General features: G+C 34.8%; 1 protein-coding gene across 1 annotated transcript in view; it reads right to left on the minus strand.

Moving 5' to 3' along the window:
- Nucleotides 1-13,880, minus strand: part of LOC103176021 (BTG3 associated nuclear protein) — a 47,007-nt gene that overhangs the window by 14,815 nt on the left and 18,312 nt on the right. The window contains exons 7-11 of the mRNA XM_042340395.1: nucleotides 12,280-12,519; nucleotides 10,235-10,402; nucleotides 2,825-2,958; nucleotides 2,244-2,315; nucleotides 470-514 (exon numbers count right to left, since the gene is read on the minus strand). Coding sequence (XP_042196329.1) covers nucleotides 470-514; nucleotides 2,244-2,315; nucleotides 2,825-2,958; nucleotides 10,235-10,402; nucleotides 12,280-12,519 — 659 coding nt within the window. The remainder of the gene's footprint in view (nucleotides 1-469; nucleotides 515-2,243; nucleotides 2,316-2,824; nucleotides 2,959-10,234; nucleotides 10,403-12,279; nucleotides 12,520-13,880) is intronic.

Genomic DNA, 13,880 nt, shown 5'->3' on the forward strand with positions numbered 1-13,880 from the left:
CTGGGAAAAAAACCTCAATGTGAGCTTTCCCCCCACCCAAATATTTTTTTCCCCATTGTTCCATGACTTATGCAGTTGTGTAAAGTGCAATCTTATGTCAGGGTTGTGTACTCCATATATTACACTTTATCAAGATAAAAGGTTGAAAATTATAATAAAAGGTTCCCCCTAAAAATCTATACCACTGAGAACTAAAAACACTATAATATTTTGCACTGAATATATCAAATGAAAAGATTATTATTATTGTTGTTCATAATCAAATGTTTTCCTATAACTGCATAGTCACTACAGTTTATAGCAAATCCTGCAAAACATTGGTTTGAGACTTCAAATGCTTGATGATAAAATAATAACACTATATCATACACTTTTTTGGGGGGTTTAAAAAAAATAGCATCACATCAACAAAATAATTCTCCAGTAAATAAACTAATTTGAAAATAATAATAATCTGAAAATGACTTACCTGCCCATCCTGACTAACATGGACCTGGTGTATCTGAAGATTACCCTGCATACAAAAAAAATGAACAAAATGTTACTTATTTAAACAGTTCTATATATTGTGTAAATATTTACATATCTAAATATGTATATGTCAGTAAGATTTTCGAAAAATACTAAAGCCTCCTTCATGATCCAGTGTAAATGCAACAGGTGACTTGTCAATCATTTGTATAGACCAGCAATGTCCCAGGTTTGACAAATCTATCTGTGCATTCCTCAGCCAAAATGTTGTCGAACAAAAAGACCCCAAACAATTGTGTGTTTAATTGTGTGCTCGGTTATATCACGTATCAGTAAACTGAGTGTGGAAAAGGAAGTAAAGGAAAGATAGTAAAGGTAAAGTAATTGGACTTGTGCGTCATGGAGATAATTCACATGATATCTTACACAGTGAAAGAGAAATATAGTATAAGTATTTGGTAATAATGCATTGGCCTGCATCAGTCACAGTTAAAAAATATATTTTTTATATTATTTTATAAATATAAGTACCCCATCTCTGAATTCTAAGCATTTTCAGAAATCCTCTTGCAATGATTTGGGAAAATATTTCTATGAATTTTCTAAATGTCATCAGTTTGCTGAATTAGATTTATCTTCAATAAATTAAAAAATAGACAATGTAATACATTTTCACTATCATAATAATGTACACCAATTTAGTGCCAATGCTTTCAAATTCAGTCTTTTTCTAAGCATAAATATAGCCAAGCTGCACTAGCCTCAAAAAATCTATGCTCTGGACTCCTTTGGAAATGACTCCAACATTGAATCAATTTGAAATTTAACATACGTTCATTTTTGCAGCACTTAAAACGAGTTTTTAGTGTAGCTAGGATACAATAGTTATTATCATTCTTCATTACTGCTGGACAAGAGCAATGAGTAGGAACTCAAAGACCTCAAAAAAATATATTAACACAAATTTCATCGGAATATTTTTATACATTTCACTTTTACTGACCTACTTTAAAAAATGCAGTCATAAGTATCTAGAATCTAATTTTAAATCAGAGACAATATTTGTGAGGAAAAACATATTCACTAATTTATAAGACCTGAAAATGAGCTATTTTGATCAGGGCACATCTTTCAATCTAATCCCAGACTACTCAGTTTCTAGGTAAGGTTTATAAATGACCCACTCTGCACAAAATAGTGCAGTTAATATCAGAAATTTTAACCATCAAAATGAAAACTACAGCAAAATTGAGCCGAAATTGAATCAATGCTTGTTGTCTGACAAAGACAAAGTATGGTGAGACCCTGAGCTGCCGGGTTTTCAAACTAGTTGTTTAATGAGTCATAAGCCACAGACTCATGAAATATTTAAATAGTAAAAATAGTCATAATATATACATAACACAGGAAACCCCTGATAACTCGACTCTATCACTATCACTTAAGTCATCATGCTGTCAGTATCCCAGCCACATTTGTTTACATGTAATCTCAGTGCAAACCAAAACACATTACAGCTGAACTTGGAAACCACTCAATTTAAGGATAGCTCTTGTCAATGCGTCAAGTTTAACAATGCATTATGATTCAAATTTCTATCCTTAAAACAAGACAACATATCCATCAAGAATACCTATAGGGTTCCTAAAACGGTGATTATAAACAGATTTAATGGGTTTATTATTGATTATAATATAGTGAAATAAATATATGTGTCAGTGGAAAACTGTGGCTACCCAGAAATCTGAACGTAGAAAAAAATTCAAACTCACCTCACTATCCTGCGTAATTTGTACCTGTTCTCCCTGTGGTACCTGAGCAATATGCAGGTGTCCCTGTACGGCCAGTAGTTTGGAAAAAAATTGGAAGGAAGGAAGAGAAAGCGATATTACAAATCAAAAAAGATTACAAATTTTTTTTTTTTTTAAAATAACATCTAATCTAAAATAACACTCTTCTAAAATACCCAGTTATACATAACTAAAATACTTAGTACTTAACCATCTGTACATGAAAGATAGAGGCTTGAAGAAATATGGGTTAAGACAGAGCAGTAGGATTGAATGAAAACCTTGATCTGAGAACAAGCTCAGAGGACCGAATAGTCTCCTTCTGTGCTGTAAATTTTCTATGATTCTATAATCTAAGTCAGAACTCTTCGTTACTACAGTACACACCTGTCCAGTCATGGCCAGGATTCTAAAATCATATCTTACAAACAACATAAAACTTTTGGTGTTTTCAGTTATCTAATGCAAATTAATGCTAGTCGACACAGATTTTGGAACATTGTGTAATCAATTTCAAACACAATCTTTACTTGTGATTTATCAGATGTTTTCAAAATACTTACTACTTGTTGGACTTGTCCATCTTCCCCAATGCGATGGATATGAACCTGCTGAGCATTTGCCAACGCATAATGGAGAGTCTGAGACTGGCTCTGCTGTAAATCTTCAGGTGACATTGATCCCTGAATTCCCCCTTCTACAAAACAAACAAAAGAAAAACTTCATGTAACCCAAATTTTTAACAGTTATAGGGTATTAAAACAAAAGTATTTGATGTCATTACATCACATCATCTGTTCTTTTCATACATTCCTTTTTTTGGCTCTTCTGTAATTATTGTGAAAGCAGCAAATCCTTGAACTTTATACCCTACTTCCCCAAACCATGAATCAATCGCACCAAAGAAGAGGGGTCCTCCCAGTCCTCTGCCAAAACCAATCTGCTGAGCCAGTTTCTTGCAGGCACTTAGCAGTTACCTTAAACAATCCATTTTCCAACTTTCTGATCCCCAGTGTGAAGGTGTCTGGCTTTTTCTCAATAACTTCCCATTACAGTGCAACCAAAATCAACAAAATCAGGAATTCAGTTGCGGAGTAAATCAAGAGTATTTGCATACTTGGCATTTCTTAACATTACATGAAAAGAAAGGTATTGTGGTCAGTCTAAAACTTCAAATCTCCCTATCACATATGTAAATTCTCTATCAGTTGCTACAGACAATATCTCCACCAGTTCAACAGTTCTCAATGAGAACATCTGATAAGAATTGGTAAACGCTCGGTGAAACAAAATTATTGAAAGGACTAGAATTAAAAATGATTTGGCAAACTTTACTGTTGATTTATTAAGTTTTTTTTCTCTCAAAAAAAAATAATCAATTGGTCATTCAACCCACGACTGTTTGTGGGACACTGCTGTGCACAATTGGCTGCAGCGTTTCACCCACAAAATATACAGTCAATTCACTTTACAGCATATTCTGTGAAGCGCTTTGAGACGTCTCGAAGGTGTGATGAGGGGCTATATCAAATTCAAGGATTATTATTATTACATCCTGAAATAATTTGCATCGATTTCTCTAAAAGATTTTATAGGCATTCAATGGTAGCATGAGATTTAAATGGGTAAAAAGAGCAAACATCAAGCAATATTGAAGTAATAGCTTTTATTACTTATCCTGTATAAGAAAGTCTGATGTTTCAAATGGGCTATTGTGACAATGGGGTGAAAGTTTTCTCTACTATTTTAGCCCCAAATTTGACAATACTCCGATGGACTTTCACTTTTTAATCAAAACTTACCTTTTTTATTGTTCTAAACAATAGAACATTTTTATCTTCGGTTATTACAACAGTAGTCTTAGGCATTGTTTTACTTTTTAATATAACTCAATATTCACTTTATTCTTTTTTCATTCCAGAAAAGGGTTCAAAATTATAGCGGAACTATATCTGGACATAACCTGATTCTGAAAAGCAGTAATGGAGGCGGGTGTATTGTCAAATGTATTTGTCCACTATTTGATTTAAATATCCTGTGGATAATAGTTAAACCAAGGTTCTGTCTGCCTATCCAGATGGACATAAAAGATCTTATTCAAAATGTTTTTCCTCTTGACCAACAATCATTTTGTGAGTGGTCATGGGATCTTGATGAGTGCAAAATGGCTGTCAAACGTAACTATAAAACAGTTACCAATTTGAAATGTTTTGCAAATTCAAGGGTTTAAAACAAGAATTAACTGCAAAGTTTGTTCACAAATGCAATCACTAAATCTTGCAAAGCGATTTGGGACACACTCCCGACATGAAAGCCAAATGCAAGGACTATTATTATTATAAAATTGCATAGAAGATTTTCAAGCACAATCATGAGATGAGCATTATTTTTCCTTCTAAAGAACTGATGACAAATTCATTAATGCCCCCACAAATATTTCTGAACTTAAAACAAAACAAATGGTCTTCATGCAGGACTCAGCATCTATCTTGCCAACAATATGGAGTCACTGTTTATTCAGCAGGCTACGAGTACAACATTAAATATGTGAACACTTACATTAACTGTCATTGCTTTGTAAGTCTTCCAACAAGTAAACTTTCTATGCCAAACCTCAGCCTTGTCACTTGACCATTATCTTGCTCTTCCCATTGAACTTGTTATTTAATAAAGAGATATTTAAATACTGCAACATAGGCAACCTTCAAGTCTTTCAGAAGCAAAATTAACATAGTCATAATCAGTTTCTTTCCTTTGGGTTTGTTAGAATTTAATTAATCTATGGAGGTTCTTCTGAATTATGTGAAGAAGGCCAGATAGGAAGAATAAAAAAGTTGGTGTACAAAAGCAGACTTCTGTAGGGACAATGAAAAATACTGTTTCTTTATGGATTGATCAAAATGATACTAAAAAAAAAACTACGTTTCTGATCCCAGTAGAAGTAGACTTCAGCACTTCATCGAAGCTTGGTACCAGTTGTAAAGATTATATTGTCTTAAACAAAAAATGCAGTGGCTTGCAACTCACTTGAGAAAGATTTCAGTACATAGCATTTTCCTATTCTGGCTCCATACAGTACACATTTGTGGTGGAAGTAAACTAATCCACAAGTATGTGGATTGGTTTACTGCCGTTCTTTGATACATTTAACATCTTGTTTTTCATTACTTAAGTCAACATTCTACAGATTGTAATGATTGGATTAAATAAATAAATAAATAAATAGTTAGTCAGGTTTTGAATCTTAAAGGTAATCCATTAATGTTGGGATCACATCATTTCTAGATCCCTTTTTAGTAATATAAATGATTTGAAAATTCTTTGTTCAGTAACATGCTATTTGTTCGGTTCTCAAAGACACCTGCAGAAATCAATTCTGAGATGTAAAATCAATTTCCAAGTAAACAAAATTGGGAATTTTTACTTAATTCTCAAGTATTCATAACTTGCCCAATCTGAATCATTTCAAGTTTATGTCAAGTGCACGAATGGAGGAAGAAAATCTATATTTTCTCCATTTGGTGTGATCTAGTAGAGGAGTATTCATCCTTTTTCTCTGCCAAGTGAGGATTGAGACCTCCAACGCTTAGGATTTGAGGAATAAGAGAGAATTTTCCCACCAAGCCACTCTACCACAGGACTATGTACCAGCTTCAGCTAATATCAAATTCCTGCCTCCTTGCCATTTGCTTTAATATTTCTACTTCATACATACTCATCCATTTTTGTTATAGATGTTTATCAATGAAAATTGGGGAACAAAATATTTTAGTGGTTCGCAATAGCATTCCCCCTGCAGTGCAAGGATTGCACCAGAGAAACAAAAGGATTATTAGTCATCTTAATAGTCATCTTCGGTTTGTGTACAATTGAATGGCCCTTTCTCCTACTACATTTAGTCATCAACTCTTACATATAACATACTTTTTCCCCAGTGCACAAATCACTTTTGAATCAAAGATCCTGCTCTACCCCAGCAAAATACCTTAATCCCAAACTCAGTGGAACACCTTCACTCCGTTAGTGTCAGTGTTCCTTCTTTTAAAATCACCAGATATCCTTATGATCTCTTTGACAGTGCAGAATTATGGATATTTTTATGCATTGCACTGGATGCTTACTTCATCAACTCAATTCATGTAAGTCAATTTCTGGCATCAATGGACTTTTATTCGACAAGTGTGGTCTGCATGGAAAACTAGGTTCTTGAAATTAAAGTGCACTGCACCATTCAATGGCAATACATGAATATTTGTTTAAAATTCTAAATTCTTGAAGTCAGATTATTTCTTATATATACCAAAAAAAGTAATTTGGATAGTTCACTGTATGCACATTTTTGAAAGGAATAACTGATTTTATTGAGAAGTGGAGCTTGTGAGTGTACTAGTGATTTTTGTCACAGAATGTCAAAATCCAGGATAATAACCCCCCCCCCACCCATCCACCCAGTACAGTAAGATTCACCTTTCTGTAATTTTAAGGTATACAAAGGGTAAATTTGATGATTTGATGTTTATTGCCAGTGATGATTTCAGTGATGAAATAATAACTGATTCCTGAAGCATTACATGTTTCTTCTTTGCGCCCTCCCCCCAAATCCAACCCCTAGGCTCGGGTGCAAACCCTTGACTATCCAGCACCTTGAGATGTCCTCTCGAAGTGAAAGGTGCTTATATAAATGTAATTCGTTGTTGTTTGTTGTTGGGCATCAAACTTTTAAAGCTGTCCCTTTAAGTCAATGCTTTCTTCCAGCTAATTTCTTTCATCTTTGGCGAAACATCTGGTATTATTATTACTTGTTCCATTTATTTTTTAAAGCACAATAGAAATTTTGATACCATGAAATCAGAGGTTACAGCAGTGCTAAGTCCACATGTAATAAAGACATCAAGTTGTTTTGGTTGTATAAAATAAATTGGTACTCCTAAACTCAATGATATGAACAAGGTAACAAAAATAGTACTTCATGGTTTATGGAAACATAAACCAAAAGTGAATCCCAGCATGCATAACTACGGCTTTCATGTCATACATTCAATATTGCTCAGTAGTCTTATTTTTCTGTGGGGTCTTTGAATTATAAGTAAATATGGCACTGAGATACAATAAGGAAAGTGAAGAGACTATGGCTGGTGATGCAGTCCCTCAGTGCTATTTATAAAAGGAAACAAAAGGTGTCTGGAAATAGAACTATTTGGCTGGTCTACACATTTCATTTACAGTGTCTAAAACATTTCGGAAGTCATACGACAGAAAACAGCAGTTTGTATTTAAATCGGAAAAATTCAGACATAAAAATAGGTGTTAGAGAGTGAACAGACTCCCTCAATGAATCCCAGTGATTATGTTTTTATAAACTGTAGCTATGCAATTTTCTTTAAAAAAATCTTCACCATCTGGTAAATTCACAACTGAATCATTTCCTCAAAAATTACAAGGCCCGACTCACTTAACTATAATTATTTATTTTAGAAGATCATGTTAGAAGGACAATAATGTTAGAAATCTAAACCAATAGGCCGAGCAAATATGTCACTGGTCTAAACAAGAACAACACATTGCATTTATACTGTGTTTTTCACATCAGGAGTATGTCCCAAGTATTTGTTTTAAAAACATACAAGAATAAATAGGATTTATGAGATGGGTTTAATTACAGTGACTATTAAAACTATGGCAGAAAACCTATCCATAGTAACTGTGAGAAAATGTAGTTCATATAGCCCAACAAGAATAAGTATGTTTCCTACACAACACTAACCAACTATTTGATACAATACAACACAAAATTACATTTGTAAAGTGCTTTTCACGTCAGGAGGATGGCCTAAGGCGCTGAACAGTCAAGAGTCATTAAGGCCCGAGCATTGGGGGTGGGGGGGTTTGGGATCAGCGAGGGTGGAGGGCGGATCGTCTTCAGGCGTGCCTTGAAGGAGGTAAGGGAGGGAGAGAGGTGAAGGGAATGTGGGATGGAGTTCCAGAGGGTGGTGGCAGAGAGGCTGAAGGCCCGACCACCGATGGTGGGGCAGGCCAGGCAGGGAACATGGAACAGGGCGAAGTCTGCTGAACGGAGGGAGCAAGGCTTATGATATTATTAGATAATGGGAAAGGTAGAAGTTGACAAATGGTTATGTATCAAGAATTAGCAATTGACTGAAAATTAAATCACAGAATAACAACAGGCATAATATTATAACTCATAGGTAGTTAACTCTAGTAAAATGACTATCTCAAATACGTAAATTTCACTTGTTCGGTTTAGGAAATATTTTAATTTTGTTTCTATCTTAACCAATGAAGGGAGCCCTTCTATTATGCTGAAACAGAACATGAGGAATTAATAAAAATATACCAAGGTATCAAACTACCAAGGCCTGGTAGGAAATCACAAATTACTTGACTAAGCAGGAGTATTTGAGTTTTCACCTACAACTCACATCTGATTATCCAGGAGAAGCTGAAACAATTAGTCATAAGGAGGAGGCAAAGAACAACTTCTGCATGTGAACTTGAGCAGCAGTCTTTCGAAACACAAAACCCATCATTATGCTCGCTACAAAGTAAGCATCAGTACTGATACCGAAATACTGTAAGACAAGCCTGACTTATAATAATTCTCAGAACCAGTAATGTAGACAAAACAGATATAATTTTCTTGGCTGGGGCGCATTTCCCAAGCAAGATCCTGAGATATAGTACCACCAAAGATTACAAGTTTCCAACCCTCAAGATCATGATGTTTGTAGCTCACTTCAGACCAGAGACCGGTCTCCCTAACCCACAAATTGTGCTGGAAGTGAAAGATAGTTCCTTTCACTCATCTTCAAACAACTTGCCTCAGTCAATAAGTCATCATGCTTTTTTTAATAAAACATCTGCTGGGCATCTCTGAAACAACCATATGTGGCTAGTTTGACCAGCCTGTGGAATCCAAATGTACCCCCATCATAAACATTAGCCAGTCAATATGCAAATTTGTGAAATTGTCCTATCTATAGGTAATATTATAGGAATATAATATGTAATATTCGTCCGGTACACCTCACAAGTGACACTGTGAGCTTGTGTCATGTTCTGAAGGTAAACATTTAGCACCATTCATCCACAAATATAGAATGCTAAGATAAAACTACAACGGCTTTGTGCATAAACATGCTCATGTATTTGGATTACAACATGTCTCGGGGTGAAAGATACATTTAACTGCAGCTTGCTAAAACAGGCTACAATATACCATTGCTGAAAGAATATAATTACTGTAGCACAATTATCTACAGAAACATTTTATGTACATTTGGTCTTATGTATTCATACTGATTCTTTGAAGGTCAAAAATCCCCCCCCCCCCACACCAAAAAAATGTTTGTGAATCTCATAATGTTTTGTAGAAATATTAGCAAGAAGGACATTATTCAAGGGATCTACAGACATATGGCGATTCAATAGAGAAAGATTAAATAACAGAGTGAACAGACTATCATCAGGCATGGTGAATGTCAATTCATTTCAGTTGTTCTCAAAACAATTGAATAAATCTCCAATTCCACAGGGAGAGAGAAATATTGGTTTTATGCCAAAGCAGAAAGGAGATGAAAAATTCCCGAGTGGGTCTGGACATGTGTTTAATCAGCACAGCCAGTGAAGAAGGTCACTATGAAAACTGTCCATTTAATGCTGCTCATTACCATGTGGACCACCCTTGATCTACATGTAACGTCCAAATACACAATCTTCAGTTTGCTTTTGGCCAACAACATAAAAAATAAGTTATTACACTTTACAGAAAAACTCAGGGAAGTGTTTGGAGACATTTCACCACGGTGAAGTTCTGTATTAAATGCAAGGATTATTATTGATGAATCAACTACTATTTTGATACTGATTCTCAATTGAAATGTTCCCTTCATAAATTTTAAAAAAAGCTGGAATAAACTGTCTTACTTTAGTAACATTCCTACTTGGTTTTGTACCTGTTCCATTCATAACTGAAGAAGAGGGCGTCCTTCTGGCAAAACCCTTTACTGCCAAACTCTGTCCTCGCTGCTTTCTGCGCCATGCTGTTCGACATTTGGAGTCTATGCTCTGTTTAATTCGATACCAGTCTGATTCTGTGATTCCAAAGTTATGGAAAAGGTGACCTACAAGAGAAGACAACGTATTAAAAGAAATGTAATCATTTTGCATTTCATGTATAAAATATTTCTTGTATTTTATGCTTTAAATTCTATGAATGTTGCTTCATAGCAATTTCACATTTAATAAAAGTGTTTCTTCACTGACTTCCTGTAGCATATTTAATCAACATCACACAAAGGTAACACACTGTTTGTTTGATGCCCAAAATGTTGCCATCTTTTTTCTCTTTTCCTTGCCATTTTTCTCCCTTTGACTTCTTCTTAACAATGTTTAACTGTTTATCTACTTCAATATGGATAAAAAGGTTCACGTTTTCTGCCCTACATCAGTTTACTGCAAAATTGAACAGTGTGAACTCAAGTACCTTTCCATATTATTTTTTAAATCCCCAAGAAAAAAAAAGTATGAGTTAGTTTTTATAATCTGTCCTATTGAGGGTTCAGCAGCACTTTACAAAATACTTCTGTTATTTGTTTTGGCCAGAAAGATGAGCCATGACTAATGTGCCATAACCACAATTTCAGTGGCTACCATTCACACAGTCCTGATATCAAATTCTGACACAGTACTCATATTCAGGTTTTGGTCCTACTAAATTTCTTGTCAGCACTAATTTATCACAAAAAGCCAGTCTTTTTTCCACAATATTTATTAAAGGTTTAATTCCTCCAAGCAGCTTAGTTATATAGGAACTTTATGTGGTATCTGGCTCATTTTCAAATTAAAACATTTTACTGAATCTACTTGCTATGCAAACATAGATTATTTTGTAAGAAATTCTTAAGATAAGAGTTATTAATTTTAGAAAACAATATTGACCAATATTGAGATGAATGATTAAACAAGTTGACTGAAGATTTTTTTCAAACTGGCTGATGTCAAATAAATTTTAAAATGTGTTCACTCATCAATATATACTAAAGAGTATGAACGTATAAAAACACGGTTTTATAATAATCATCGTTGCATTTGTTACAGCACCTTTCATGTTGAGAAGACAAAGCGCTTCACAAAATTTAATGTGAAATGGAGTGACTGTCTATTTTGTGGGTGAATGCAGCATCCTAAATTCTCACAGTAATGTCCCACAAACAGCCATGAGATGAATGACCGATTTTATTTGGGGGATCACTGGCTAGAACACCGGGAGAAACTTCCTTCTCTTTTCGAATGGTGCCACGGGACCTTTAATGTCCATTTAAACAGGCAGACGGGACCTTGGTCTAATTTTTCATCCAAAGGAAGGCACCTCTCAGACAAAGCAACAGACCTCAGCACTGCGTTGGACTGTCATCGTAGCGACTATGTGAGTTCAAGTCTCAACTTGGGGCTTGAACTCACAACCTTCTGACTCAGAAGCAAGTGATACCAAGTGAGCCAGGCTTACAGATGTTATATCTAAAATATTATATATATATATACACACACACATAAACACACAGTGTGTCAGCTTGGTTCAGTGGTAGCACTCTTGTCTTCGAGTCAGAAAAATTTACATGTATAAAGGGTTACAGTGTGCATTTCAAATCTTTCTGGTAGCGTTCTTAATGATGGATAAGCTATTAAGTATGACACACCAAAACCTTATGTGGTAGTTTACCTTCCACTATTTCGCCCACAAATATACAGTCAATTCACTTTACAGTATATTCTGTGAAGTGCTTTGAGACGTCTAGGAGACGTGAAAAGTGCTATATCAAATGCAAGGATTATTATTATTATTACTAACTAATTAATAAACTGGCATTAAAATCAGACATTTGAGAACAGTCAACAACTTACCCTCTTTGCAGGAATGAGCTTGGATGGAAACAGTTACAATAAAACTGAATTTAATGACTTCATGAGAAAAAAACAGAAATTTTTATGTAGCACTCACATCTAATCCCATAGATCATTAAAGGATCCAGCTGTTTTTTGCCATGTTTTCCTTGACCTGAGAGATTGGATACAGCCTGTATCTCACGATGGAAGAGGTAGTCCAACAGTGTTAGTGCCATTTTCTCAGCTGTTCTACAAACTGTAGCAACATGTAGCATGTCAGCAGCAGTGATAGGACTCCGCACTCGCATCTCAGCGTTATTCTCATCACCAAGCCATGTTCCATTAGGATAATCCTCTAGAAATAAATACATTATTGAAATAAGAATGTGAAAATATTAGATAATCAATATCACTCAATTCCAAAATTTCACATTTTGAAAACATCAGCACATACTAGTTGAGTCAAATTACCTTTTTTCATGTTGTAGTATTCTAAGTAATATCAAATAAAGATGCGTCTTGCTACCCTTTAAATGGGGAATTCTACCTATAAACTATTGTTTCCATTCATAACAAGAGATTATTCCACTAAGAAATATAAGCTATCAGAATAAAAAGGAATACACAAAATGCTCGTACCTCAATGAATATCTCAAACCAATAAAACTCAAGAGGTAATGAAAAGAAACCAAGAAGCTTTTAGGCATGAAATATGACAAATTAAACATTTTGGGGCAGCTGAGTGAAACTACATTTCCTTTAACGTAGTTATAACAATGTGAGTGCCAAGGACTAAGGAAAAAAACACATCAATATCTTCTAAATTATTTTAAACAATTTCTCAAATGCTGGAAGGCAAACAAGAACTTTTCAGCAACTGGCATTGCTAACATTTAGTTACACAGTTTCTGCACTGAATGAAAGCTAACTAGATGTGTAGAGCAAATCATCTGGGTATGTAAATAGATAAAAACAACATTTATTGTGTCACTCAACTTTCCCCCCTTCCTGTATCTGAAATTCCTATTACTCTTCTGCTCTCTTGTGTCCTTGCTTGCATGGCTTGTGCATCTTTGTAACTGAAAATTTCAAGCTACTTACATATTAAGTAAAGAATTTGTGGGGACAGAAAAATCCTTTTTGATTTGCAATCCCATCTTCTCAGAATATCCCTCAAATCTTTCCTTCTCCAATACTCTTGAACCAATTCTTACTGTTCACTTCAATGATCTTCCATAGTATCTTATTACACAAATGACCTATTGGTGTTAGTTTGGCTCAGTTGGTAGCACTTCACTCTTGATTTAGACGTTAAACCAAGGTCTGACTGCCTGTTTACAGATAGAATTGAGAGATTGCATGACATAATTCAAAAAGATGAAAGGGGTTTCTTCTGTTGTCCAATTCGGCAACCCTTCAGAGTAATTCCACATTCTGCTTGTGGGACATAGCTGTTCCTGGGACATTGCTGACGCAAATAGTGTTTAATTTACGTAGATGTTACTAGACTTGACAATACTTATTTAAAATCATGGAATATTATAAAAAAAGTTATTTCCAGTGCTCTGACACGCTATCCAGTGTGAAGGGCACTGTATAAATGCAAGTTGTTGTTGAAATGTATTCAATCCAATGTGTTAGTGGTAATGTTTATTCCTCCAATGAAGCCATACCAATTCGCTGTAACCCCCATAATTTTGAATACCCTTCCTCTTC

This window comes from Callorhinchus milii, unplaced genomic scaffold (assembly GCF_018977255.1).
Source record: "Callorhinchus milii isolate IMCB2004 unplaced genomic scaffold, IMCB_Cmil_1.0 Scaffold14, whole genome shotgun sequence".
NCBI lineage: Eukaryota > Metazoa > Chordata > Chondrichthyes > Chimaeriformes > Callorhinchidae > Callorhinchus > Callorhinchus milii.